General features: G+C 37.3%; 1 protein-coding gene across 3 annotated transcripts; it reads left to right on the top strand.

Moving 5' to 3' along the window:
* The first annotated feature begins 141 nt into the window (after window positions 1–141).
* On the top strand, window positions 142–21566 carry LOC117394979 (nucleotide-binding oligomerization domain-containing protein 1). Of its 3 annotated transcripts, none has more exons than XM_059012841.1 (12): window positions 142–219; window positions 8209–8519; window positions 10116–10290; window positions 10858–12658; window positions 13096–13179; window positions 13629–13712; window positions 14675–14758; window positions 15347–15430; window positions 16952–17035; window positions 17406–17489; window positions 20085–20168; window positions 20390–21566. In XM_059012841.1, the coding sequence occupies exons 2-12, from the start codon at window positions 8322–8324 to the stop codon at window positions 20460–20462; spliced, it is 2835 nt and encodes a 944-aa protein (XP_058868824.1). In that variant the 5' UTR covers window positions 142–219; window positions 8209–8321; the 3' UTR covers window positions 20463–21566. The 3 variants fall into 3 exon arrangements, with proteins under 3 accessions (XP_058868824.1, XP_033849668.3, XP_033849669.3); XM_033993777.3 differs by lacking the exon at window positions 142–219 and adding an exon at window positions 419–535; XM_033993778.3 differs by lacking the exons at window positions 142–219; window positions 10116–10290 and having other exon boundaries at window positions 8405–8519.
* Window positions 21567–26659: the final 5093 nt, after the last annotated feature.

Genomic DNA, 26659 nt, shown 5'->3' with positions numbered 1-26659 from the left:
GTATGACAACAGGCAATTGATATGTAGCACACACTTTAAGTGATTTATATTCAAATCGGACAGTTCAGTCATTCTGTTATATAAATTCGAATTCACACGCCCCTACTGCTAGGCAGTGTCAGCCACAATGGGCAAGAGAGCAGATTCGTCAATAAACCGATATGCCCTCAGTTGGCAGATGAGCAAAATGCAACACGGTGACGCATTTATTACACACCAGTAAGTACCGCATACTATGTTAAGAAAAATAAATAACAAAAGGAGGAAAAAAATAAGAATTGGGCAATTTTGTTTGGGTATTTTAGCAAATAGGTACACGCTTACATCTCAAAGTAGTATTTGAAAATGTTTGTGACAAAAAATAAATAAATAAATAAATAAAGAACTGCTCGCTAATTTGCTAAGAAGCTGTTGTCGACTAACTCGTAATGTGCTTGTGTGCTGAGATGCACCACTGGCCGAAGTAGAAATAGTTTTCACTTCCTGCAAAACGGAAGAGAGTTCTGGGAAGGGACGTCTTTAGTAACTCATTCTGGTAAGTTTCCACCACCTTATTTCGGATCATTACCTATTTTGCGATTTAATGTCTCGTATCAAACTTATGCGTTTTTTCTTTTTTTGTTTGGTTTTGCGTTCAATAATTTTGGAATAGTTTTTATTTCGACTCCTGGTTTGTGAATCGGACATCATTTAAGAGCATGAATACATTGGTAGATGAAGGGAATGTTTAAAATGGGATCCGACCAATTTTATTTGTTGATGTTAAAAAAAATAAAATACATCAACAGTATTATCGAACAACGTTGTAATGCTGTTTTGACATGATCTTAACGCTGGAATTCACTTCGCCAGAATAATCGCATGTGAATGTTGATCGTATAAAACAAATTGTTGCATATAAGTACTGAAAACAATAACCTTGAATGCGAATAAATACAAGTCAATACACTTTAAAAAGCTGGCGTGTACAGCAAGTATGGGTCATTTATTTTGCTGGAAACCCTTTGTCAGTGCAGTAATCACCACGCCCACTTACAGACGTGCTCAAATTTGTTGGTACCCCTCCACAAAAAACGAAGAATGCACAATTTTCTCTGAAATAACTTGAAACTGACAAAAGTAATTGGCATCCACCATTGTTTATTCCATATTTAATAGAAATCAGACTTTGCTTTTGATTTTTTATTCAACATACTATTGTAAATAATAAAACAAGTGAAAATGGCATGGACACAAATGATGGGACCGCTAACCTAATATTTTGTTGCACAACCTTTAGAGGCAATCACTGCAATCAAACGTTTTCTGTAGCTCTCAATGAGACTTCTGCACCTGTTAACAGGTAGTTTGGCCCACTCTTCCTGAGCAAACTGCCTTCTCCAGACTGCAAGTTTCAGCTCTTTCCATAGATGTTCGATAGGATTCAGATCAGGACTCATAGAAGGCCACTTCAGAATAGTCCAATGTTTTGTTCTTATCCATTCTTGGGTGCTTTTAGCTGTGTGTTTTGGGTCATTATCCTGTTGGAGGACCCATGACCTGCGACTGAGACAGAGCTTTCTGACACTGGGCAGTACGTTTCGCTCCAGAATGCCTTGATAGTCTTGAGATTTCATTGTGCCCTGCACAGATTCAAGGCACCCTGTGCCAGGCGCAGCAAAGCAGCCCCAAAACATAACCGAGCCTCCTCCATGTTTCACTGTAGGTATGGTGTTCTTTTCTTTGAAAGCTTCATTTTTTCATCTGTGAACATAGAGCTGATGTGACTTGCCAAAAAGCTCCAGTTTTGACTCATCTGTCTAAAGGACATTCTCCCAGAAGGATTGTGGCTTGTCAATATACATTTTAGCAAATTCCAGTCTGGCTTTTTTATGTTTTTCTTTCAAAAGTGGAGTCCTCCTGGGTCTTCTTCCATGGAGCCCACTTTCGCTCAAAAAGCGACGGATGGTGCGATCAGAAACTGACGTACCTTCACCTTGGAGTTCAGCTTGTATCTCTGGCAGTTATCCTTGGTTCTTTTTCTACCATTCGCACTATCCTTCTGTTCACTCTGGGGTCGATTTTCCTCTTGCGGCCGCGCCCAGGGAGGTTGGCTACAGTTCCATGGACCTTAAACTTCTTAATAATATTTGCAACTGTTGTCACAGGAACATCAAGCTGCTTGGAGATGGTCTTGTAGCCTTTACCTTTACCATGCTTGTCTATTATTTTCTTTCTGATCTCCTCAGACAACTCTTTCCTTTGCTTTCTCTGGTCCATGTTCAGTGTGGTGCACACAATGATACCAAACAGCACAGTGACTACTTTTCTCCATTTAAATAGGCTGAATGACTGATTACAAGATTGGAGACATGTGTGATACTAATTAAAGAAACTAATTAGTTTGAAATATCACTATAATCCAATTATTTATTACCTTTTCTAAGGGGTACCAACAAATGTGTCCAGGCCAAAGGCATGCAAGTATACATGATAAAATAGCTTTTAATTTCATCACTTTTCAGGAGGAATGAAGCATTATTTCAATGAGCTGTAAGGGTACCAACAAATTTGAGCACGTCTGTATCTGTATCAAGCACAAATGGGCGTACCAAATATAGTCCACTTGATGTGTCAAACTAATTGATTAGGCAGGTTTAGTCCACTTGATTGAGCTAGTTAGTACACCTTAAAACCTCAAATGTAGCGTTCCAGTTTAACGCAAATCCAATTTCAGTTAATATGCTTTAACTATAAAAACTAATGGTCCATTGTCACTCAGTTAAACTTTTCTGTGCCTATGCAGCAGTGTCGGCAGCTTAAATGTATGATCTGCCAGTTTTAAATGTGCACAAAGACAGGACATTTATTTTTACTGAAATGTTTGATGTAATAAAAAAAATGTGTCTTCTTTTTGTACAGAGATCCCTTTATATATTTATCTGACACTGAATTCCACAGATCGGATTAGTAAAGAAGGGTTTGTACAGCTGTGGTCAAATGGTCTGCATCACCTTGAATTTTAGGACTGAGACATAATTAAAACACATATGTACATAATTTATATCTTATTTAACATCATGTAATCAAAGAAACTACAACCTAATATTGCACAAGTCTACTGGAAGTCATAATAGTAGTACAGTATTTCATGTTAGATTTCGAAATGTAACATTTCGAAATCTAACATTATATGTAATTTAATATATGACTCTAACATTATTTGGCAGGTTTCATTTTACTTTATGAAGCAAAATATGTTAATTCTATAGGGTGATGGAAAACTTTTGGCCATAGCTGTGTGTTAGTACCCTTATCGTCTAACTTGTTCCACTTGTTCCTGTCAGATTACCGGGATCATCTGCTTGGTAGGTACGCTGCAATCAGTATTAAATTAGTACAGGATTTTCTGGTCGGCATTTTAGTCCACTTGATGTGGACTAAATCACTGGTACGCTGCAATTGACCCAAGAAGTCTAGGCAGCACAAACAAAGAGACAACTCAACAGCAGTAGTTAACATTACAATGATATTATAAATACTGTATAAACAAACAAAAAAAAGGCGAAGCTGCAATATTTTTATTCAAAGTATCTCAACTGACCTTGCTAGAATACCAATTGTGATCGTTACAATAAATTAGACATTTTTGTATTCTTTTTATAAATACAAATATTTTGCTTTCCTAATCGCTGATTTTACAGCAGCAGTCTTTTGGGGATTTCTTACTCATTAGAACTTATACTGGGTGTAAGAAGGCCCAAAAGGCTTCTGGTTCTAGTCATTCAATTTTTTTAAGCAATGCACTATTCCTTCCTGCATCAGCAGAACACGAACACTATGGTGACGTAAAACAGAACGCTATATTTAAACAAATATAGAATAATGTGTAAGTCAGAATGTATTAACACACAATAATATACATCTCGATTTGGTTTTGGGTGATAATATGTTAGATGTTAAAATATGAAATTAAAGTCTCTGGGTTAAGTTTGTATAGGGGCATGAACCCAAAATAAGGCCAGTATTGTCACACACCCTAGTAAGGGTGGCAATATCTTGCCAAGTTCATCAACCAATCCGCTCACAAATAGTAATGCTGTTATCTCTCGCATTTAGGTTTCTTATGGCTTTTTGTTTTTTTATTGATGTATTTGCAGTTTTAACAATTTACATTTTAATCTCTGTGGAACAAAATTGAGAATATCATTGTTTTGTTAAAAAAAAAAAAAAAAAAAAAAAGAAAAATATACATGAAAAAAGTAATAGTAATACATATACCAGGGGTCAAAAAAAAAAGATCAATTGTATTGATAAGAAAGACTTATTATACGTAAATGGAGGGCTACAAAAATACATATCTACTATGATATTATGAAAGAACACTTATTGAGGTACAGTGAAGCTATACGATCAGTAAGATGTGCTTTCTTCTCCAATCTCATTCAGGTAAATAAAAATAACTCCAGGGTGCTTTTTTTCAACTATATTGATATGTTGGTTAATCCTTCATTTTCACCTGTTGGTAACCTTGAAGTGTCATCTACTAAGTGTGAAGAATTTCTCAGTTACTTTCAAAACAAAATAAAGACATTGGAGAACAAATTCCAGTTTATGGTTCTGATTTCAATATTTCAGACAGACGGGGAAACAACGATTGAATCATTTTCTTTAATTACTGGACAGGATCTAAATATGATTTGTAATGCAGATGAAACCTGCAACTAGTACTTTAGATCCCATTCCAACAAGGTTTCTGATCTGTCCTTAGTTACCTGTGTAATGATATTATTGTGATTGTAAATAGTTAACTGGAAACTGGAATAGTTCCAGCTTCTTTTAAAACTGCCCTGGTAAAGCCCCTTCTTAAAAAACCTAACTTAGATCGCTCAGTTTTGAGTAATTTTAGACCCATTTCAAATCTTCCTTTTTTAAGATAAGATCCTTGAAAAGGTAGCGTTAAAGCAACTTAATGGATTCCTGAATACTAATAATAATTTTGAAAAGTTTCAATCAGGGTTTCGTTCCAATCACAGTACAGAAACTGCCCTGGTAAGAATAACCAATTATTTATTGGTGAGTGCAGATTTAAATGCTATATCCATTCTGGTTCTGTTAGACCTCAGTGCAGCTTTTGAAACAGAAGATCACTCGATTTTAAATGACTGTCTTAAGGGATGGGTGTGTCTGGTGGGCAATGTACTAAACTGGTTTAAATCTTATCTTTCAAACAGTTTTTTGTTTCACTGTGGGAGTCAATGTCAGGTTTAGCAAGTATTACCTGTGGTGTTCCTCAGGGTCCTATTCTTGGTTCTGTATTATTCTCTTTACACATGCTACCTCTAGGCCAGATTATTCGTAAATATGCTGTACATTTTCACTGCTATGCGGATCATACAGAGTTATATATCTCTGTGAAACCTGGTGACATTATCACTACATCAGTCTTACTTGAGTGTATTAGTGACATCAAAATTTGGATGTCCCAAAATTTCCTGCAATTAAACTCTGATAAGAGAGAAGTTTTGGTAGTAGGTTCTCAGCAACAACTTGTACTTGTCAAAAATAGACTTGGGTGACTTAACTCCTTATCTTTGACTCTGCTTTAAGTTTTGAGTCGCATATTAAAATGATTACAAAGGTGTCTTTTTATCATGTAAGAAATATTGTCAAAATTAGATAATTTCTGTCATTCTCCGATGCCGAGAAAGTAGTCCATGCCTTTTATTTGATCTAGACTGGACTGTTGCAACGCCCTGTTTGCTGGGTTTATCACAGCTACAGCTTGTGCAGAATTCAGCTGCAAGGGTTCTCGCCAGAACAAAAAAGAGAGCACATGTAACTCCTGTGCTGACATCACTGCACTGGCTTCCAGTGAAATATAGAATAGATTTTTAAATTCTATTAATTATGTTTAAATCACTAAACTATTGTTTGTCCTCTGTTAGTGTTTTTATAATATTTGTCTTTATTTGTTGTTTTATTTTAACTTGTGTGAAGTGCCTTGAACCTCGTGGAATGAAAGGTGCTCTAAATAAAGATTATTATTATTATTATTATTATTATTATTATTATTATTATTATTATTATTATTATATATAACTATACATGCAGGCATACTTCTATATATACACAATATCATTTTAATGTATGTGGAGATCCACTTTATAAAAGTAAATATTTATTTAATGATTTAATTTTATTTTACAGCTTTAATGTAGAGAGTGATTTAATTTGTAAAGGTTTTTACAGAAGGCACAAAGGTTGCAACCAATACCAAATCTTGCATGGAGTCGTTCTGATGGATACACATAGTTTGTAATGAGTTTATTTTGCTTTTGGAGGAGGATTTAAATACAAGGTAGCTGCATTGTTAAAGATTCGTTTTTTATTGTTTGGTTGTTGTTTTTTTTTACCTTTGATAAGGGAATAATGATTTCAGAATTACCCCTCGAAGCCCTTTATTATTGCATTTAGTGTAAATAAGTGTAAACCATTTATCAGTAAGCTGGGGCATGATGGGTTGCATCCAGAATATTGTATTACAATTTTAATAAGAGAAACTGTAGGAGGAGATGCGTTATTGCTAGCTTGTATCTATTTATGAAGTCTTTGTAAGTTAAAAAACAAAGCTGTAAAATAGTGACTTATTTTTTATTTTAATAACTCTGTTATTCTAAATAATTGAATTATGAGGTGTAAAGTCAAAAAATATTTTCTAGTATAGAGGGATACCAGATGGGAAGCAAATACAGATATTTAAACAACAGAATGTATTTTACTGATTCAGTTTGTTAGAGTCAAAATGTAAATGTTACAAGTGCTTGCCAAGAAGAGGTTTAACAGCCAGGGATATGCACAAGGTAAACACAGCTTTACCAAAAACAGGAAAGGGAATGCAGTACTTGGAATAAAATAAGCAATCAATAAAAAAGCTTGCTGATGCATTTCCTTCCTGGTGCACCACGCTCCTAACCGTCCCTTATCGGCATGTTCAGTTACACAATACATTTTCGCTCTGTTGAAAAAGGCCACAAACCACCCATAACTACCTAGTCACAAGACACTCTGTAAAACTAAAATTTAATGTAATTTAAAAAATGCTGTAAACTAGCATTTTAGATGTTTCTAGAGAACTGGACATTCAATTCAGTAGCAGAGTTTCTTGAGTATTAGAATGTAGACTAGATTTCAGTGTTTACCTCTGTGAATTCTGGCTTGTGATCAAGAGATCCGCTTACCATAAACTTGTTCAGACCGTTTCTGCTGAGGCTACTGGCTGTCCCTTAATACTAACTTTTGTAACATTGACATTTTTACATATACTTTAAGCATGGTATAGAAACCAGGAAATAGACTTAGGAAAGAGGGAAAGCGACAATTAGTCACACAGAGAGTGGTGGGGGTATGGAATGGGCTACCTAGTCATGTTAAGACAGAAACACTTGGATCCTTTAAGACCCAACTTGACAAAGTTCTGAGATCAGTTACTAGGAACCGGATGAGCTTAGATGGGTCGAGTGTTCTAAAGCAGGAGTTCCCTCCTGGTTTTTGTTCTAACTGTACACTACATTAATGAGTTGGATCAATTAAGCTTCTAATAATCACTTAATTGGACCAATTAAATAACTTGGGGTATAGTTGGAACAAAAACCAAGAGGGACACCGGCCCTCCAGGACCAGGATTGGAGACCCCTGTTCTAAAGTGATTCTTCAATTTTGGCAAAGGCTTTCTTTAGCACAGGTTAAGGACTGTTAGAATCTGGGGCTATATGAAGCTGCTTGGCCATCCTTCCATAATAAGTACAACCAATAAATGTACTGTAGATGATGAGAAGACAACAATGTGGCCAAACAAATGTAGCACTTCTGTACTCAAATCGAAAGTGGTATTGACATTTTATTGCTTAGTAACGAGGAACAATTGATCTACCACATATGTTATCCATCTATCATTAGTGTGGCAGAGAAAGCAATTCATTCTTTGTTTAAAAGCATATTGATTGCATTAAATAACTAACCAAGGTATTCATGGATATTTTTGCAACTCGCTGCAATGCAGTATAGCCACACGCTGAATGTAACTTATAGTATATTGCTTTTTCAGGTAGTAGAGGAACCTGTTATGTGCTTTTAATGTTCTTAGCGAGGGGGATATACTTCCTACAGGGTATTCAACATATTAACGGACTAAACTTTGTTTTTCATGTTTGTTTGTTTTTTCTACAGCTGCCTTGCAATATGCCACCTGTACGGCTCAGGTTTTCACACTCAGAAGGGTCCTTTTAATGAAAAAATACTAGAGGGAAGGATTTGAGCCTGAAAAACATGCAATTGAAGCAATGGGAACCCGATGTGGCTTTGCTGTGGAGAAACAAAGCCAGTGCAAGCAAAGCTTCAGGCTTCTTACAGTGCATCGGGAGTTGTTGGTCGCTCGCATCAAGAACATTCAGTGTGTCTTGGACAATTTAGTACGCAGTGGCTTCTTTTGCACTGAAGATGCAGAGATTATTCTGCGGTTTTCCACCAAAACTGACCAGGTACAGTGTTATTCTCCATTCCCCTTTTTCATTTCTGTAGTCTGCTGCAGCCCATAAGGCTTTTGAAGGGTTTGTTTAAGGCATTTGGCTGCACCTTGTGTCTCACAACGCATTGAAGGGTGGCGATATCCCACGACACACATGCTGTCGGGCTATATTGCTTCATTATACACCTTGCCAAGTTCATCAACCAATCCGCTCACAAATAGTAATGCTGTTATCTCTCGCATTTAGGTTTCTTATGGCTTTTTGTTTTTTTATTGATGTATTTGCAGTTTTAACAATTTACATTTTAATCTCTGTGGAACAAAATGGAGAATATCATTGTTTTGCAAAAAAAAAAGAAAAGAAAAGAAAAATATATAACTCATTTTCTCCAGAGTTAAAGTACCATACTATGTCAACATAGGATAAGGCTGGTAGGTTTGGAATTTAATGATAGCCAGGTGTGGAGACCAACCCAAAAAGATTGTGTGTATGCACAATAGTAAAATAGATGGCCAGCATCTTCAACATTGTTTTTACAAAAGGCACAAAAGTTGACACCAATACCAAATCTTGTATGGAGTCGTTCTGATGGATAAACAAAACAGTTTGTAATGAGTTTCTTTTACTTTTGGAGGAATTGGGAGAAAAACTAAACATTTTTTCCAGTATTGTTTATAGTAGTTGGAAAAGCTTAAAATGGATTTAAAATCACATTTAAGTAAAAAAATCTAATCCTCCAAAACATTTGAAAATAAAATTTGATATCAAACCACAACGAATCATTGTTTTTAATACAAGCTTTTAACCAGTTTATTTTAAAAGTCCTCCTTCTATAAAAGTCTTAACTATATGAGATTTATTAAATATAGTTTTTTCAGGGTTTCAATTGAAATAAACAGTGATTGGGCTGGGTAAACCAACCTTGATATGCCCTCTGTTTTTGACTAAAGAATGCGTCCAAAGATTGACAGATCTCTTGACTGAGAGTAGTTTTTGCTTTCTCAAGTCTGTTGTTAATGTTTAGAAATTCCATTCTTTCTTGATTTTTTGTAAGAATAATTCCAAGATATTTTATTCCATTCTTAGTAGGAATAGATTCAGTTGAGTAACTAATTTCTATGAAGTGACATCTTTTTTTTTTGTTAAGGGATAAGCCTGAAACTTCAGAAAATATTTCAAATTTTTTGCTGACTGTGGATGTCTGTTTAGCATTTAAGAAAAATTACAGTGTCATCTGCAAACTGGCTTATAATAAATGTTTTTTTCAAGTAAGTTCTTTATGAAAATTGCTTATAGTTCTGCAGCAACAATAAATGAGGGGAAATTGGACACCCTTGCCTTTATACGTCTTGAAATATCAAATCGAGGAGTTCAATTTTAACCAAAGAAATTAAACTATTACATTTTTTATACGCGAGTTTAATTATGTTTATACATTTTTCCCCAAATCCAAAAGACTCCGATGAATTAAAATGGGTTGTTCTATGCTGTCAAATGCCTTGAAAAATTATAAAAAAAGAATATCGCCATTATCTTTGATTAACTCACTGTAGTCCAGCATATCTAAAACTAGATGAATGGGATTTTGAATACCTCTATTGTCTGCAGGTTCGTAAAATCCTGGAACTAGTGCAGAGCAAAGGAGAAGAGGTCTGTCAGTATTTTGTGCACATTCTGCATGAGGCCTATGATGCCTTCATAGACCTGAGACCCTGGTTTAAGGAGATTCAGTACCAGCCATCAGAGCAAATCCAGAGTATACCTGTAATCAACACAGATCCTGGTGAGAAAAACGACTGAAAAACTACTGTGTATAGTGTGTGTTTATTTACACTTTAGAGTCAGATACTTCAAAGTGTTACAGAATTAGACCTTGCCTTACTGAATGAGAAATGGGTTAATATGAAGCTTCCTCAGTTGGTAAGCTAGTTTTATTTTATTTTTAACAAAAACAAGTTAACTAAAAATCAAAGAGCAAATAAAGTCCTCAGTCCATTTGGTGGCTGATGTCATGAAATGCTCTCCTAACTTGTAGAAGGTTCCTGTTCAGCACTGTTCTTTGTTTGCGAACGTTTCAACCAAGGCAGTTTCTAAATAGGTTTATTCAGTTATTCAGTTCAGATGTTAAGAGAGATCAGACTTCCGAGAGCTGCCCATTTTAGTGCAAGATCAGCACCTCTTGCCCAATTTAGGCCCGTAGTTAGGGAGCAAGCAATTGACCTACACTTTTTTTTTATCTCACGATTCAACTAGTTGTCAAGCATTCTTTTTATTTCTTAAATAGTTCCTATTAATGTGGCTTTCTTACAGGTATGTTTAATGTTTTTAAAAATGTTTGGTTTCTTTTCAGTGAGCAAGTACTGTGAAAAGCTTCGTCATGAGCTGGGACAGGACACCAAGTTCATTATCTCGTATGCGCAGAGAGAGGAGACGTTGCTGGATGAGATGTACACAGACACTCTCATGGAGCTGGTGAACGACCGCAACGAGAGCCAGGGCTACTTGGACAGCCTAGATGAGCTGTTCAGCGACAACGGCGTTTTTAACAAAGATGCAGAAACCATCTTAATCCTTGGGGATGCTGGCACGGGGAAGTCCATCCTTCTCCAGAAACTTCAGAACCTGTGGTCCAAGAGGGAGCCAAGTATCCCAGTCAAGTTCTTCTTCAAATTCCGCTGCAGGATGTTCTGCGTCTTCAAGGAGACAGATGAGATATCATTGAAGGACCTGCTTTTCAAGTACAACTGCTACCCGGACAAGGATCCAGAGGACGAAGTTTTCAAATACCTCCAGCGGTTTCCAGAGATGGTGCTGTTCACCTTTGACGGATATGATGAGATCCACTCTGATTTTGACCTGAGCAGCATTCCAGAGGTCTGCTCGCCTGATGAAAAGACCCACCCACTCTTGCTGCTCATGAACCTGCTTGGCGGGAAGCTGCTAAAAGGATCTAAGAAAGTTCTGACTGCAAGGACGGGCACTGAGATCCAGAACAAGGTGATCAGGAAGAAACTCATCCTGAAGGGATTTTCCCCAGAGAGCTTGCGGAAGTACACCACCATGCACTTCAAAGAAAGGACTTACCAGACCTTGGTGCTAAACCAGCTAGAGGCAAACCCTCATCTATGCAGCCTGTGTTCCATCCCCTTGTTCTGCTGGATTATATTCAAATGCTTTGAACATTTCCAGTCTGTTTATGACAACTATCAGTTGACTGACTTGTACGTCACCATCACTGATGTCTTTCTGCTGATGTCGGAGGTTTTTCTCAGTCGTTTGACCAATCCCAGCTTGCTCAAGAAGAGCAGCCGATGCCAGAGTGAGACCTTCAAATCTGGTAGAGAGACCTTGATTGCTTTTGGAAAGCTAGCCCACCAAGGAACAGAGAAGACAAGCTTTGTCTTCGACCAGGAAGAGATCACATCTTTGCGCATTGCAGAGAAGGTGATGCGCCTTGGGTTCCTCAGACCCATTGGTCATTACGATGGCTGTGGAAACCCCACCACCTTTGAGTTTGTCCATGTGACCCTCCAGTCCTTCTTCACCGCATTTTCCCTGGTAGCTGATGAAGATGTCGGTAGCAAGGATATCCTGAAATTCTTTGCAGAGTGTGAGTATCGCAAAGCCAAATTTCCCGTGATGTCTTGTCTTCGCCCTTCCAAACCGCGGGACAAAGACCCCTTCAAGAACAACGAGCACTTTCAGTTCACCAACCTCTTCCTGTGTGGGCTGTTGTCCAGGACCAAGGTTAGCCTGCTTGAGCACCTGGTGTCACCCAAGATGCTGAAGAAGAAGCGTGAAGTCTTGAAGTCCTACCTGTCGGACAGCGTGAAATCCCACTTGAAAAACCTGCCGCGGTTCAAGTCTGAGCAGGAGGGGTGCAAAGTTCATGGGATGCCCAACTTCATCTGGATGTTGAGGTGTATCTTCGAGACCCAGAGTGAAGAGGTTGGTAAGCTGACTGCTAAAGGAATCTCTGCCGACTACATCAAGCTGACCTACTGTAATGCCTATTCAGCTGACTGCAGTGCATTCAACTTTGTCCTGCAACATTGCAGGAAACAAATTGGGCTGGATTTGGACAATAACAACATTAACGACTATGGGGTAAAACAGCTCCAGCCATGCTTCAGCAAGCTCTCTGTTGTAAGGTAAGTTATTTACTGTACAGTAGGGAAAGTATTCTTTTCAGTCAGCATATACAGTACTTTCCCCTATGTCTGGGAAATTTAGATTTTCAAACCAGTGATAAAGAATTTTCAATATAAAAGGTTCAAAATTACTTATTGTGCAGCTGCTGTATAACGTTGCATTGCACAAAGAATGAGCCATTGCATCAAACAGACTGATGATGAGCTATGAAATTAGAAACCAGAATCTCCTGGCTCCTCATCTAAAGATCTAGTCTAACCTGTGAGCCACACAGCTTTCCCCTCACAAGAGATAAAATAGTACATTTCATAGGAGTTTTAATATAATAATATAATAATATATAATATGGAATCTACACTAAAACATTTGAGAAAATCAAAACTTTTACATCAAAATCATAATTTAATAACACATGGAGGTTTGTGTTTTCTTCCAGGTTGTGTGTTAATCAGGTCACTGACTGTGGAGTAGAAGTCTTAGCAAAGGAACTTGTAAAGACCAAAATTGTCAAAGTTCTAGGGTAAGTTTACATTTCTAATGCAGTGGATAGCTTTCCTTACTAGATAGTTATGAACAATAACTAAAATAGTAGAGGAAATGATCATGCAATCATAAACGGTAAGGGATATCCTTGCAGTCATGCAACCTTCAGTTGTGTGCAGCCCAGATGCATGTCGCACACTTTAGTGTTTATAATTGTAATTACTTTCCAAATGCTCTGAAGAGTTGCCTGTCAATGCTGTTTGGTTATTTATTTATTTATTTGTTTATTTTTCATTTTTACCTAAATCTGCAGAACAATTTATCTGGTGGTTTTGTAATATGTACTGTATATATATATAAAATAAGGGTGTGATGGTGATGGATGTAGGTCATAGTGATTTATTCTTTTTGTGATACTAATAGCTCTAATTTTGTATTTACAGCAATGGCAGGGGAGGTATGTTACTAACATTCTTGCTTTTACAGACTTTACAAAAATCAGATAACAGATGCTGGAGCCCAGTGGGTTGCAAAGATCATTGAAGAATGCCCAAGTCTTCGGATTCTTAAGTATGCACAATTCAGTATCTCTCATTTCAGAGTGCTAGAGGTCTGGGTTATAAGCTGACACTGTATGGATCCAAAAAAAAAAAAAATTGATTGAGATAGTCTGTATTTGCTCCACAAGCTTACTGTAGTAAGCTACAATTTGCTCCACAAGCTTACTCAGATAGTGAAGGTTTTTGTCATATAACCTGGGAATATGCGTTCCATCATCTTAAAGATATTGTCTGAATTTATAATTTCTCTTGCTTATTCCTGTTGGTTGGATTAGCAGAAATAACTGACAGAATCCGATTGTCTGGGATTTTTAGTGCAATCACTAAGGGGGTCATGGGACAGTACTGGTAACCATGGTATTACTATCTACTATACATCGCTAACCAGACTGAGGAAGTTCAAGAGAAATTAGAAGTTCTGGGAACTATGTAAAGAAGCTGGGCTTTTTAAAACAATATAAAACACTTTCCCAGATTGTACAGCATGTAAAAAAATCTGAACTTGAGTAACGGCACTCCAAACTACTTTCAACGATTGCAAATCTCTAAGGAAGGGAAAATAAAATGACCCTAATGTCACTTGCACTTAGTGAAGGGTCATTGTAATATGCAGCATCTGTTAATTTGTAATTGGGACATACAAAATTAAAACAATCACTGCAGTGCAGTTTGAGGACCTTTTTCTTCTTCTAGATTAAGGTTTAGATTGTGATGTAAAATGGGTACATTGTTTTTATCTTGAGTTAATCCTGTAAACACTGCTATGACAGGAAATACACTGACTATGAACCTAGCAGAACCTTTAGTTAATTGAAATATTATTTGAGATGTGGTAACATAGGAAAGCGGACTGGAAAAAAGACTCTGAGATTATAAATTCAATTCAGTATGAAAGTGGTTCGATTTTTTAATTTTTTTTCTTATTATTATTTTGTTTTGAACTTGATAAATGACTGATTTCTCACTTTGCAGGATCGGGTGCAACAAAATTACAAGCAAGGGTGGAAAATTGCTGGCCTATGCAATTCAGAAGAGTAAAACTATCTTTGACGTGGGGTAAGGACTGAGATTATTGCATCCACTTCTCTACTCATTCTGGTGAACACTTTACCCCAATTTCTAAAAGACATCTCATCCAAAAATGGATGGTGGAGATATAATGTGTATCAATTATTTATTTCCCAGTACACTATAGGACATAAAATCAGCAACTAAAGATTGCTTTTTTTATTTAAAAAAAAAAAAAAAACTATAGTGTTTTTTTTTTTGTTTTTTTTTTATATTTCTTTCTGTTCTCAAAGACTTTAAAAATAAACTACAGTGATGGAATATGGTCCTTACTCTTTTGTAATTCTATACTAGTGTGAATGAGTAGAATAGTATTGTGGGGGTGAGTAGAATAGTATAGTCCACCCTGGTATTCACTGATACAGCTGAATATGTATAAAAACAGAATAGCTTTCAAAACCACAAAGTTGCAAAGTCTGAAAATACTTTCACTTCTGCTTTGCCCAGTGTGCCACACATTGCACTGCAGATTGTCTTAGATCCCCTAAATAAACGGTGCTCACATCGACGTTACAGAGAGGCAGTGAAAAGGGAAACATTTCGTATTTTGCATAACACATTGTTTTTTGTTTTCAGAATGTGGGGTAACACCATTGGCGATGAAGGGGCAATCGCCTTTGCAGAAGCCTTGAGGAATCACCCCAGTCTAACAAACCTGAGGTACAGTACAGTATGTTACATTGTAGTCATATTGGATTGGGAGTCCATGAAATTAAATCCTCACTTGAAGGAAGCATTCATAACAGAAAGTGAGAAGCACTATCATACAATGTCATACATGCTCCTAAGTTGGTGGTGCATGTCTTGTATCCATGTCCAGAAGTGATGTCATGATTCTGTGTTGTTTTTTGTCAGATTTTAACTGATGTATTCATATAAAACTGGATGCATAAGAAGAGATTCTCTGTTGGAAATTAAAAAAAAAAAAAATTGCTGCAACTGTGTGTTTTTTTTTTTTTTTTTGGTGGGGGGGGAGGGCGGGGGGAGTGCCACCCTATGGACAATTGATGTAATTGTGGTTAATGTCCCAAAGAGAAAGGAAAATCACCTAATAAGGGTTTTACTCAAACAGAAAATATTAAAATAAATGAATAATTTATAAACACATTCCATATTCTCTTACAAATGTAAAAATACATATTACGTCCTTGGTTGTATTACCTGTAGTTAAACCTTTGTAACCTATGCATTCTTTTTCACTTTTTCCCTGAAATTAACACAATATGAAAAGCTTCTTTTGAAGGTTGCTATGGTTGGCCGTATTGGCGTGAAGACATTTCTTCCTTTGTGAAGTTCTTGGCAGTGAAGCTAAACCCTCTAAACTGTCAATGTTCTGATGAAGGAACAGAGCATCTAATCTGACTGCACGAGTCCTTGGTCTCTTGCTTGTCTTCCATCACTGGAAGCCTGGGCCTGAGTCCCAAACAAGATCAAGTGTATACATAAAATAAAAAGAGAAAAAAGAAAGAGAGAAGTTACTGTTGGTCATACATAAACCATTAAAGGGAGGGGAGGGAAGAGAGTTTAGGTTGATTGAAATTTCAAGGAAGGTCTACCAGGCTGTGTAGGAAAAGCACGCAGTTGAATGATTTGTAAGGTGTTTGCTCGCAGCGCGAGTGGTACTGGTTTGATCCCACCCACTCTTTGATAATTGATGAATTTATAGTTGGGTGTAAGACCTGAGGAATCGGTATGCTTTCTGAAGAAAGAGAAGTGGTTTAGCATTTAAAACCGTGCTTGAGTGTACATCCTGTGAGTGGAGTTGAATGAAATATAAATAGACAGGATCATTTTGACATGGATGAATGTCTACAGGACAAAGGGATGCTTGATAATTCAATACCTTGTCTTACACTATTAATTAATTTGATAAACCAGCTCAGATTAGTTTTCTTAGTGGTAAACACTATATGATCTAGGATGTCTGGGGCATGTCACAGTGCTCTACAGGGATCACGTGTACATCATAAAAAAATGTGTAAGCTGTGAGTTATAGTTGCATTTGTGAACAACTGACAAACAAATTTTGCTTTGAACATTAGGGTTTTTTAACAGGTAACTTTTTACTGTATACACCCATACACAGATATGAACATACAGGGTGTTGATTAAGTCCTAGTATACTTGGCGTACACCAGCAATTTTTCCATGTATTTTAACCTGTTGAACGTATTCTTTCAGCCTTTCAGCCAATCTCATCTCTACAGAGGGAGGAAAAAGTTTAGCTGCTGCATTGAAAGAAAACACATCTGTGAATATATTTTGGTAATTATTATTGTGATTTTTTTTCACTGTGAAGTCTTGCCAAATGACAAATCCTCATACTGTAGTGAACAATATTTCAGTTGGATATTAAAGGTCAAAACATGTAAAGGTTGTAAACGTGTTGCAGCAAGTGCAGCCAAGGGTCATAAACCGATTTTCACATGATTAAAATAGAAACAAAAATACATCTGTCTGACAGGTATAAACCCTGACGTCACCATGCTCAAAAACAAAACATCACCAGTGTAGTTGACCTTTTCAGCCTTGTGAAAACAATGCAGTTTCTTCCCTTTAGTATTCTGATGTACTGGATGATGGAATGCTCCAGATATGTCAGCTCCACACTGTTTAATTGCTCTTGTTTCCTCAGGCTGGTGCAGAATGAATTGAATGATGAAGTTGCCAGGTGCTTTGCAGAAACAGTCAAAGTCAACACAGCATTAACCCACCTGTGGTAAGCTTGTGTACACTTTGCAATCTGAACTTGGTGTATTTGCAAACCAGCCACACCAGAATAGAGACAGAACAATAAATAAATTATCAAGGAATAATAGAGTATTTAAAATAGGAGCTGAGAGGGCATAAAAACAAGTGAAAATGAGTCTGATAAAGTGAAAAAAGAGAAGTCTACTTGAATTAGGTATCGGACCCTAAGCTTTAAGTTGTTACTTTTGTGTTTGTGAGAAACAATACACTTTGACATTCATGAATTGTTGCTGGTTTCTTTAACAACATGAATATCAAATGTTGTATTCATAAACACAGACTTTAAATACAGTTGAAGCTTTGTGAATAGAGCACATTATGTCAGGAAGACCTGCTGTGTATAATATTTTAGTGGATCCAGGGAGTATACACTTAATTTCCATATTCATATTTACAAACCTATCACTATAATATGGCATACTCCTTAGACTATGCTACTGGGGTACTTCGTTTTTGTTCACAAACATTCCCATTTCTGGTTTGGAACATGACAGAGGCGTAGGAATGGAAATTTGGATGGGCCCCAACTTCCGGTGGACGGGCAAGTACCTAAGGTCTGACGTCACTGGAAATAATTTACATTACAAGGTTTGAGCAGAGCAAAGTAGCCAAGACTGAAAATGTATGGTGCCGAGTGAAGCAAGGCGAACATTTTTTGCAGTTTATAACAGTAGTTGTACGTATACGCTACAAATACAAAGCACATATGCATACAACCTACAGAAACAAACACACTGTCCACAATAACTGCAAAAACTGTTTCATTTGACAAAAAAGTGCAAACAGAAACTAAAAAATCCCCAAACAAAAAACTGTATTGCTGTTTTTCTTAGCTGTATTGTAATCTGTTAGCTATATTGTAATAACTTGCTACCTCTGTAAGTCGCTCTGCATAAGGGCGTCTGTCAAGCAAAAATTAAAAATCAGGCTAAGCTCCTGCTGCCTTCAAACCAAAACTAAAATCTTAGCTGTGCTGAGAATACCTTGTTTCCAGTTAAATATGGCTGCTTTCGTTTTCACTGCATTTTCTCAGGTACAGCTACAGAAAGATATTGCGTTGGCTGCAAAAAATGTAACAAGCAGACAAAAACAGATTTTTTTAGAAACAGCCTTGAGTGACAAATTCAGCAACATTTTTCAAGTTTTGTAAACCTTTTGAAATTACGTTGACACGCTAATGAAAAGGAACGTGCAATTTCCATATTTTGCTGCCTTTAAAATAAATCTTATACAGAGGAGAAAAGTTAACGGCAAACCTTAAAGACAAAACCCAAGTTTTTGTATTTCTTTACATTTCTAATACAACGTAGCAATAATTATGAAGTTTTAAAACCACAGATACCTTCAAATTATTAATAAATTGTAACATCATACATGCCACTGACACGCTAGGTCATTGTAGTATGACTCGAACACCAATCATGAAGTCGGTATTTGTTTGACCGCGTTGCCATAGTAACCAAATGCACGGCGCTGATAAAAGTATGAATTCACAGTGTGAAATACTGTGAGGACAATAAAATGCCTATTTTTTCACAGGAAAATTGCAAGAAGCTGAAAGCAACTTTTATTTTTTGCTATATCTCTCATGTAAACCATTTAAAATGTTTTAAGTAGAAAATAAATGTACTTGCATATATTCGCAATGAATGCACTTTAAAGTCAAACAGGCAGCGTCACCAAACCAGCGAGAACACAGTATTACATTTTAAGCAATTACTAAATACAGTGAAAGTCAGTCAGTTACTTACCATTGCCTAGTTAGTATCCTCTTGTCTGCGCTCCACCTTACACAGGATGTTGGGGCTTGCAGTATATAGTCATGACACTCCAGAAAATCGCACGTATCTCTTCAAAGGATAGCAATTTTAAGCTATTTGTCAGCATTTGTCTTAATCCTGTTCACTCAAGCCTTTCTACTAAACTAAACTCTTAAAAGTGTGCACGTATTTATTTTGTGATGTTGACCCCCGCACAACTACTAACTTACTTTAAAAATGCACATTAAAATAAACGTATGGGACTTTTCAACAGACTTTCAACAGATCTGTGCCAACTGCCTCGCAAGATGTCAATCAAACATAGCTTGCAAATGATTCGTTGTGTGATCTGACTTAAATATTGCATCGCAGTTACTATTTTGATTTGATTGGCTAAAGCCTGCTGCATTTAAAAAATAGGTTATTTTACCTAAACTTAAACACCTGCCTTCGGGGCGCACAGTTGACGTTTTTTTTTTAAATAAATATACTTAAACTTGGCATTCACATAGGCGCAGTTTTGGGTGGGCCTCTGTACAAACTGGGTGGGCTGTGGCTATGCCACTGGGACAGGATGAAACGTGAGTATTCAGCACATTACAATCCCTCCAGCAAGCATATTCTTTCTATATCTCCACCTGCTGGATGTGAGACTGCATGACAGCACACCCACTGCTCAAAAATTATGTCTATACCACACTCATGCAGGAAAGTATTAGGTACTGAATCCTATTATCACAATAGTTCAATATTTTTTCACTGTCCAGAATGATTTTGTTTAATCAGTCCTTTTGTATTTGTAGGTTAATCGATAATAAGGTCACAGTAGAGGGTGCAAAAATTCTTTCCCAGGCTCTGTTGGAAAACAAAACACTAAAAGAGATCTGGTACGTACCTCCCTCAATGTCACACTATCCAGATAGAACATGTTGAAATAACTTCTCATAATACTAATCTACATAATACTGATTGTACATACGCTGTAATGCATTTCTCAAATCAAGGTAACTAAGTTCAGTTAACTCTTATAACTGTATTAATATACTGTACTCTTCCCTGTGCGCACATTAATAAAAGCCTTTTTTTCTGATCCCCATTATCAAAACAGCCTGAAAGGAAACCTTCTGTCTTTGGAAGAAGAGAAGGCTTTTACAAACGAGAAGCGACTATTCTTCAACTGAAGTGCACTGCTAGATATCTGACACAACTGAACTGCAGATATCTGACACAACTGAACTGCAGATTGTGTTCGGCAGCTCAATGGGTTTGGCAGTGAGGAAGAACAAGGAAACAAACGTTTGTACTCTTTGAAGTAACTGAGCACGGCCAGTGAGTACAGCACTGCTGAGCTGCTAGCTGGAAATGAGGTGGGATGCAAAACAGAGGTCCCGTCTGCTCTTGAGGTTAAAAGCTCATGACGCATTCCTCCAGAAGAATTGCTCCAGCTCTCCAGCTAGAGCAGTGGTGGCCAATACGTGGATCACGATCCACCAGTGGATCTTGAGAGATTTTTGGTGGATCTTGGGGCAAATTTTGAACAAGCATCAACACATAAGCATAGCATAGTTTTAACAGGATTGATTGCGTATTTAAAGGTGGGGTGCAATGATTTTTCATTTTTTTCAGAATTCACTTTTATAGTACTGTTGGTAGGTCAATAAAAGTATCTGTGTAGTTTTAATGTATATGTTTTAACGCTAAGTGTATCAATCAACTCTGAAGTTGACACCTGTATGAAAAGTCCAGCTCACTTGAAGCTGCGGCTCATTTATGCGTGACATCACACCAGGACAAGCTCACCATCCCGTCCGCTGTTTTCCTGCATTACCGCTCACCAAAACCGCTTGCCGAAACACAACGCACCCAGGGGAGAGGTACCATGGTAAATAGGTATGTAATATATGGTTGCTCCAACACAGCAGCGCCATTGATATCTCTCCCCGAGTTAAGCCCAACAGCAGCTGCATCTGCAGCACCCACTTTACCAAAGACATCTTTATTAATTTAATGATGTTCAAGATGGGTGCTGTTAAAAAAGTTAAATTAAATAAGGATGCCGTACCATCCATTTATCCGGATACTACCTGCAGGACAGCAGCATCTTCTTCTATTAAAAAAAATCACTGGGACTCGAGCGGCTGCCAGGAAAAGAGAGGTGCAGAGGGTAAGGGCATGATCCTGTCATGAAATTATAATGATCTCTTACTGTTTGATGAAAATATGTATAAAGTGACGCGATTATATACAACCTCCCATGTACATTATTAATAAATAATGTGATAAAATGATCACGTTATGTGACGTTCTCGTATGCATTCCTGTGAAGTTTCTCGATTTCGAAGAATAATCCCGCATAAAATCTTCTGGCTCCGGATTATTTAGATCGCCAATTTTAACATAAACTTCAACTTTATTTATTTATTATTATTTTCCCCATCCGACCTGCGAAAATGTCTTAGGCTACTTTATGATGTTGATGTAGGCTATATCAGATTCTAATAGGCTACAAGTTAAGAATTTTTTACTGTATATGTAAGAATTATTATATTGATTTGTTCGGAGAAATTTGTGCAGTAAATCCAAAAAAAGGAGACCTCTGGTTCTCGTGTGTTCATAAGTTGACAGTTATTACTGTACTTGTTTTGCATGTTAAATTGAGGCTGATCTGTTGCCACGGAGATCCGACGCACTCTGCTTCTATTGCTCGACTTTTAAAAAGCCTATAGTGAAGAAACGAGACTGGCAATTTTGTACGGAGTTCCTGAGCTGGGAGAACGCACCTTTTTTTTGTTCTTTGTGTCTCGAAACAAAGACGGTATAGTCTGTATTCTTTTTTGTTTATTTGTTTATGTTTAAAGGGTGTCAGCCGACCGAGTGACTAAGAACCTTTGCAGCGAGGCATATTATTATAAAGAAAAATGTAACAACAACTAAAACTTTCAGAATACTTCAGGGTCTATGTCTTGTTTTTTACTGTGAACCTGGACAGTAAACGGCCAGTTTTTTTTGCAGTCTGCCTCCTTGTTGTTTTGTATACTTCCTATCAATCACTGATGTTCTGCCCAGTTAAATACCTGTGCGGGAGATCATTTATTGAGGGTGGTGTAGTCAAAACATACAGTTGATAATTTAACATCTTGTTTGATTAATAACTAAATTCCAGTAACATGCATAGATGCAACAATCAAGCGATTATTCTTCAAAATAAATTCAACGTCTGAATAAGGATGTTTGGCACAAGCGTTTCACTAAAAGCAGGCGTGAAAATACTGCCAAGAAACAAATTCAAATAAAAAAACCTGAAACTGACACAAAAAAACTCTGTCATGTGCTACTCTACCATCAACAGACTGCAACTAAGTGCAAATGTAAACTTTTTTTTTTTTTTACATTGTGAAGCCAATATAAATGAAGCACAAGACCAACATTTCTGATCTGTTTGATTTAAGATGCTAAAACATCTGAACCGGTAACATCGCTTTCACGTCTGTCCTCCATCTACTGCATTTGTTTACAACAGTGAATGTCCTGGTGTGACGTCACGCACACGCGCTCTTCTGGGTAGAGGTCTCGAAGGTTTTTGAAAACGGTCTAACCACAAATTTGCCGTTTTTCCACTATTTAAGTAACAAATGTGAATGAAACTTTCGGGACATGTATAGAAAGTTTAGCTGCACTCAACAATGATTTTTTTTTTATGTCATTGCACCCCACCTTTAAAAAAAACAGAATTCCTGACCATGAATACATACAAAGAAAAATTACATTCATTCCGAATAGTAGATGGCGCTAATAACTGTACTCTGGTTTCCATACCTCAGCAACCAGAGCAACAAGCTTCCTCAACTTGTTGGTGCGTAGTGTACAGTTGTGTTTGGTGGTTTCAATGGATCACTTTGTGGTGTGAGTTACAAAAGATTGGCCTTCTGTGCCTTCCAGTAGTACCAGTTTGGATGAAAATATCCCAGCTGTTTCAAAGAAGGTGAAGCTGCCGCCAAAGCCTAATGAAAGGTGGGAGCTGGAATTTGCTGTTATTTTTGGTTCCACATGCGAGACTACGTTTTCAGCACAGCACTGTTTAACAGTTCTGAAAAAGTGCGGAAAGCTTTCTGATTAAATTCTTGAGGCTCAGCTTTGTTGTGCTGTAAGATCTTTTGAGCCTGTGCTGTAAAAATGGCCTAAACCAAACCATGCAAAAGTTTACACTAAACTTTAGGCAATTGTGCATTTTATTATTATTTTTTCTTTATGCCACTGTGTTTTGGTTAATTGACCCTTAAAAACGGGACACATTTGTCTACTTGACTAAGATGTTTCTTTCATTAATAAGCTAGCAGCTTTCAGAACTTTTTACCTTTGTCCTTTTCTTAAAGTTAAAAATGCTGATATGTTTGCATTCTTTTTTTTTCTTTTTCATTGCTAACTTAACGTATTGGTCAACATTTGGTTAAAAGCCCAAGATAATCCCACTTGGTCAAAAGGGTTTTACTTTATTGTACTCTTGTTCACTTTATTGCTGGTGGATCATGGAGCCCTGTGGCAAAGTGCCCGCCCCTGTGTGTATTTTGTGTGTTATGTGTTGCTGTATGTTGCGTGTGTTAATGTTGGTGTATAGATTGGTACACGGGATATAAACGGGTCTGTGTTTCACGTGTGTTTAAAGTGTATAATTATATTTAGGCACGAGGATGGCACATCACGCACGTGTATTTAAAATATAATATGTGTGGCACGGGGTTGCACGTAATGGGATTCAAGTGAATAACTAATTAGTAATTGAATCCCAGCACAAACAGTATAAATAGATGCACGTTTAGTCACTCGGGGGTTGGGTGTTCGGAAGGAGAGAGAGAGAGAGAGAGAGAGAGAGAGAGTTAAAAGTAAAAACGTGCAAGATAAGTGTTTGTTCTCACCGTGTTTGTTTGTTTGTCTGTCCGTGCACCGTTTGTTTAGTGTCAGTCGTTTTGTCTGTCTGTTTATTTTGGCGTCAAGTGCCGTGTCCTGTTTTGTATTCCGTTGTTTAAACCTTTTATTTTGTTATTAAACGCTGAGTGCAGCCATTGCACTCGGCTCATCATCACAACCACCGTCTCTGTGTATTCCTTTCTGGTCTGACGCCACCCACTCTGGCCGTCTTTGTGACAAGCCCATTGAGATCCACCAAAATGGATCTCGATACTTGGTGTATTGGCCACCACTGAGCTAGAGCGTATAGATCTGTGGCGTGTGTGTCATCCTCACAGACCAGTGTAGTGTGTTTGTGTTGATGGGTGGCAGGGGGCAGGGCATTATCTTGTGTGCTTTAAATTTGAAATTCCAATCCAAGGACAAACTGTGGCTGGATGTCTTTGTCAGCGGTTCAAATCCGGTTCAGTCCTATTCCTACAGTAACATCTAAGTTTAAGGCTGTCTGTTGTACATAATTAATAATACATCTATAATGTGATGGACTTGGGACTTGAAACAAATGCTGTGTTTCTGTCTGTTTCAGGGCTTTATTGTGTTGCACTGTAAATGGGATGGCAATAATAGAAACTGAATGGCATTTTCATGTTTGGGGCATTTTTTTAAATTGCATTGTTATATAGCTTTGTTTCCCATAAAAATAACATTTAGTTACAAAAATGAAATAGATATTGATGATATTTGTTTTATTATTTATCTTGATATGCCTGAGAATAAATGGAAATACAGGAAGGTGTGTTTTTGCATATTGGTCCCTGTTCCAAACAGGCTATCCCGGTTCAATACAGAGTTGTTTTAGCCATGTCAGATAATTGAAACAGCTTCCTGTTATGTGGACTGGAGTGTGCCTGTAGAATACCTAAGTGTTGGGTAGTGGTGGGTATTTTGTGCAAGGAAGACCAATAAGGGCTGATATAGCCCTCCTACCTGTAAACATCTATTTACTTTTCTACATTTTTTTTGTCTAGAAAATCCATAAACTTTATTTTTGTCTGGTTTGTTTTTGTTCTGGTTTGACATCTATTATTAAACGACCCAGACTTGTTTACTGTAAAGATTGTCTGTACTTGAATTTTTCAATACAAACTTGCTGTGCAAGTACTAGTATATCTACTGTCTACAATGCACCGAGCTCCAGCCACTTCATACCAAATGAATACTCTGAGAGTAACATGTGGAATGTAGTTGAAACAAATATACAGCAAAGCTGTTTAAAATGTTGTTGTAGGTAGCCTACTTCCCTAATGCTCTGTCCTGTGTTATTTTTTTCTTGAGAAGGCCATGTTCATTGTTTTAATGCTGCCCTTCAGTTTACTGCAGGTGGTTTATCACATTGACAAAGAAATGTGACAGCCCCATCTTCCCCCAACAAGTTGGCATTTATTCATATGTATGGTAAAAATATGGGGTCTTATTTTCAAAGCATTTCCTCCATTCTGTAACATGTTTTTAAAGGAAAAACATGTTACAGAATGAGACAGAAAACACTTTTAGAGTGCTCGAGAACTTTAAATGTATAACTTAAGGTGCGATTCACATAGTGTACCAGTGGTAAAACTGGAGTTAAGACTGGAGGTGTGTTATTAACACTTCCAAACTTTACTCCTTGCTTCCGCTGTAATTCACAAATGTCCTACTGGAGGTTTTTCTGTGGCATAAAATACCCCCCCCCCCCTCCCTTCTCCCTCCCATCTCCCTCCCATCTCCCTATCACTGCTGACATCCTCCTCATGCTCACCACCATTCACCAAGGATACTCTTTTGATGTTCTAGTTCAGGAATCTCTTTGTCTTTCTGTCACCTTTTGATTTCCTCTGCTGCTCTGAGTTTGTTGTCCCCTCCCCCTCCAGTTTTCCCTCCCTGGGCCACCTCACTCTGGTCATTGATTCTCTCTTCCTACACATTTCCAAAAAGGACTAGTTCTGCCAAGGTCAATTTGTTCAGCTCTGTAAACTCAACTCTTGCCTGTGCATCTTCATGGATTGCACTGTTTATATAATTAACATGGAGACGCCCCAAATTTGTTCACAAAGCTCTTATTAAGAAAAGGTTGCAATTCAAGCATACAGATTGACCTTTGTGGGTTAGATCATTTGCTAAAGAACAGTAAATTTGAATGCCGCATGCTCCGTGGCCTCAATATATCTGAAATACACCCTTGGTGCCTGTGTTAGGGCAGTATCAGGACTGTGCAAGACAAATACAACACTATATTGTTTTAGCATTTCTATATCCACTTCGGTCACAGCGTGCATCACTTTAACATGTTAACTTTCCTATCTATGTATCTATTTTATAATGCATACCTGTGTGTGTGTGTGTGGCAGGGCAAATTTAACAAACCCCATAGAATTCACATAAACTTAAAATAAATTATAAAAGGTTATAAAAAAAAAAAATATTGATGGCAGTA

The sequence above is a fragment of the Acipenser ruthenus genome, chromosome 3 (assembly GCF_902713425.1).
Source record: "Acipenser ruthenus chromosome 3, fAciRut3.2 maternal haplotype, whole genome shotgun sequence".
Classification (NCBI taxonomy): domain Eukaryota; kingdom Metazoa; phylum Chordata; class Actinopteri; order Acipenseriformes; family Acipenseridae; genus Acipenser; species Acipenser ruthenus.
Note: the sequence above shows the minus strand (reverse complement) of the source record. Positions and strands in the feature narration are given on the sequence as shown.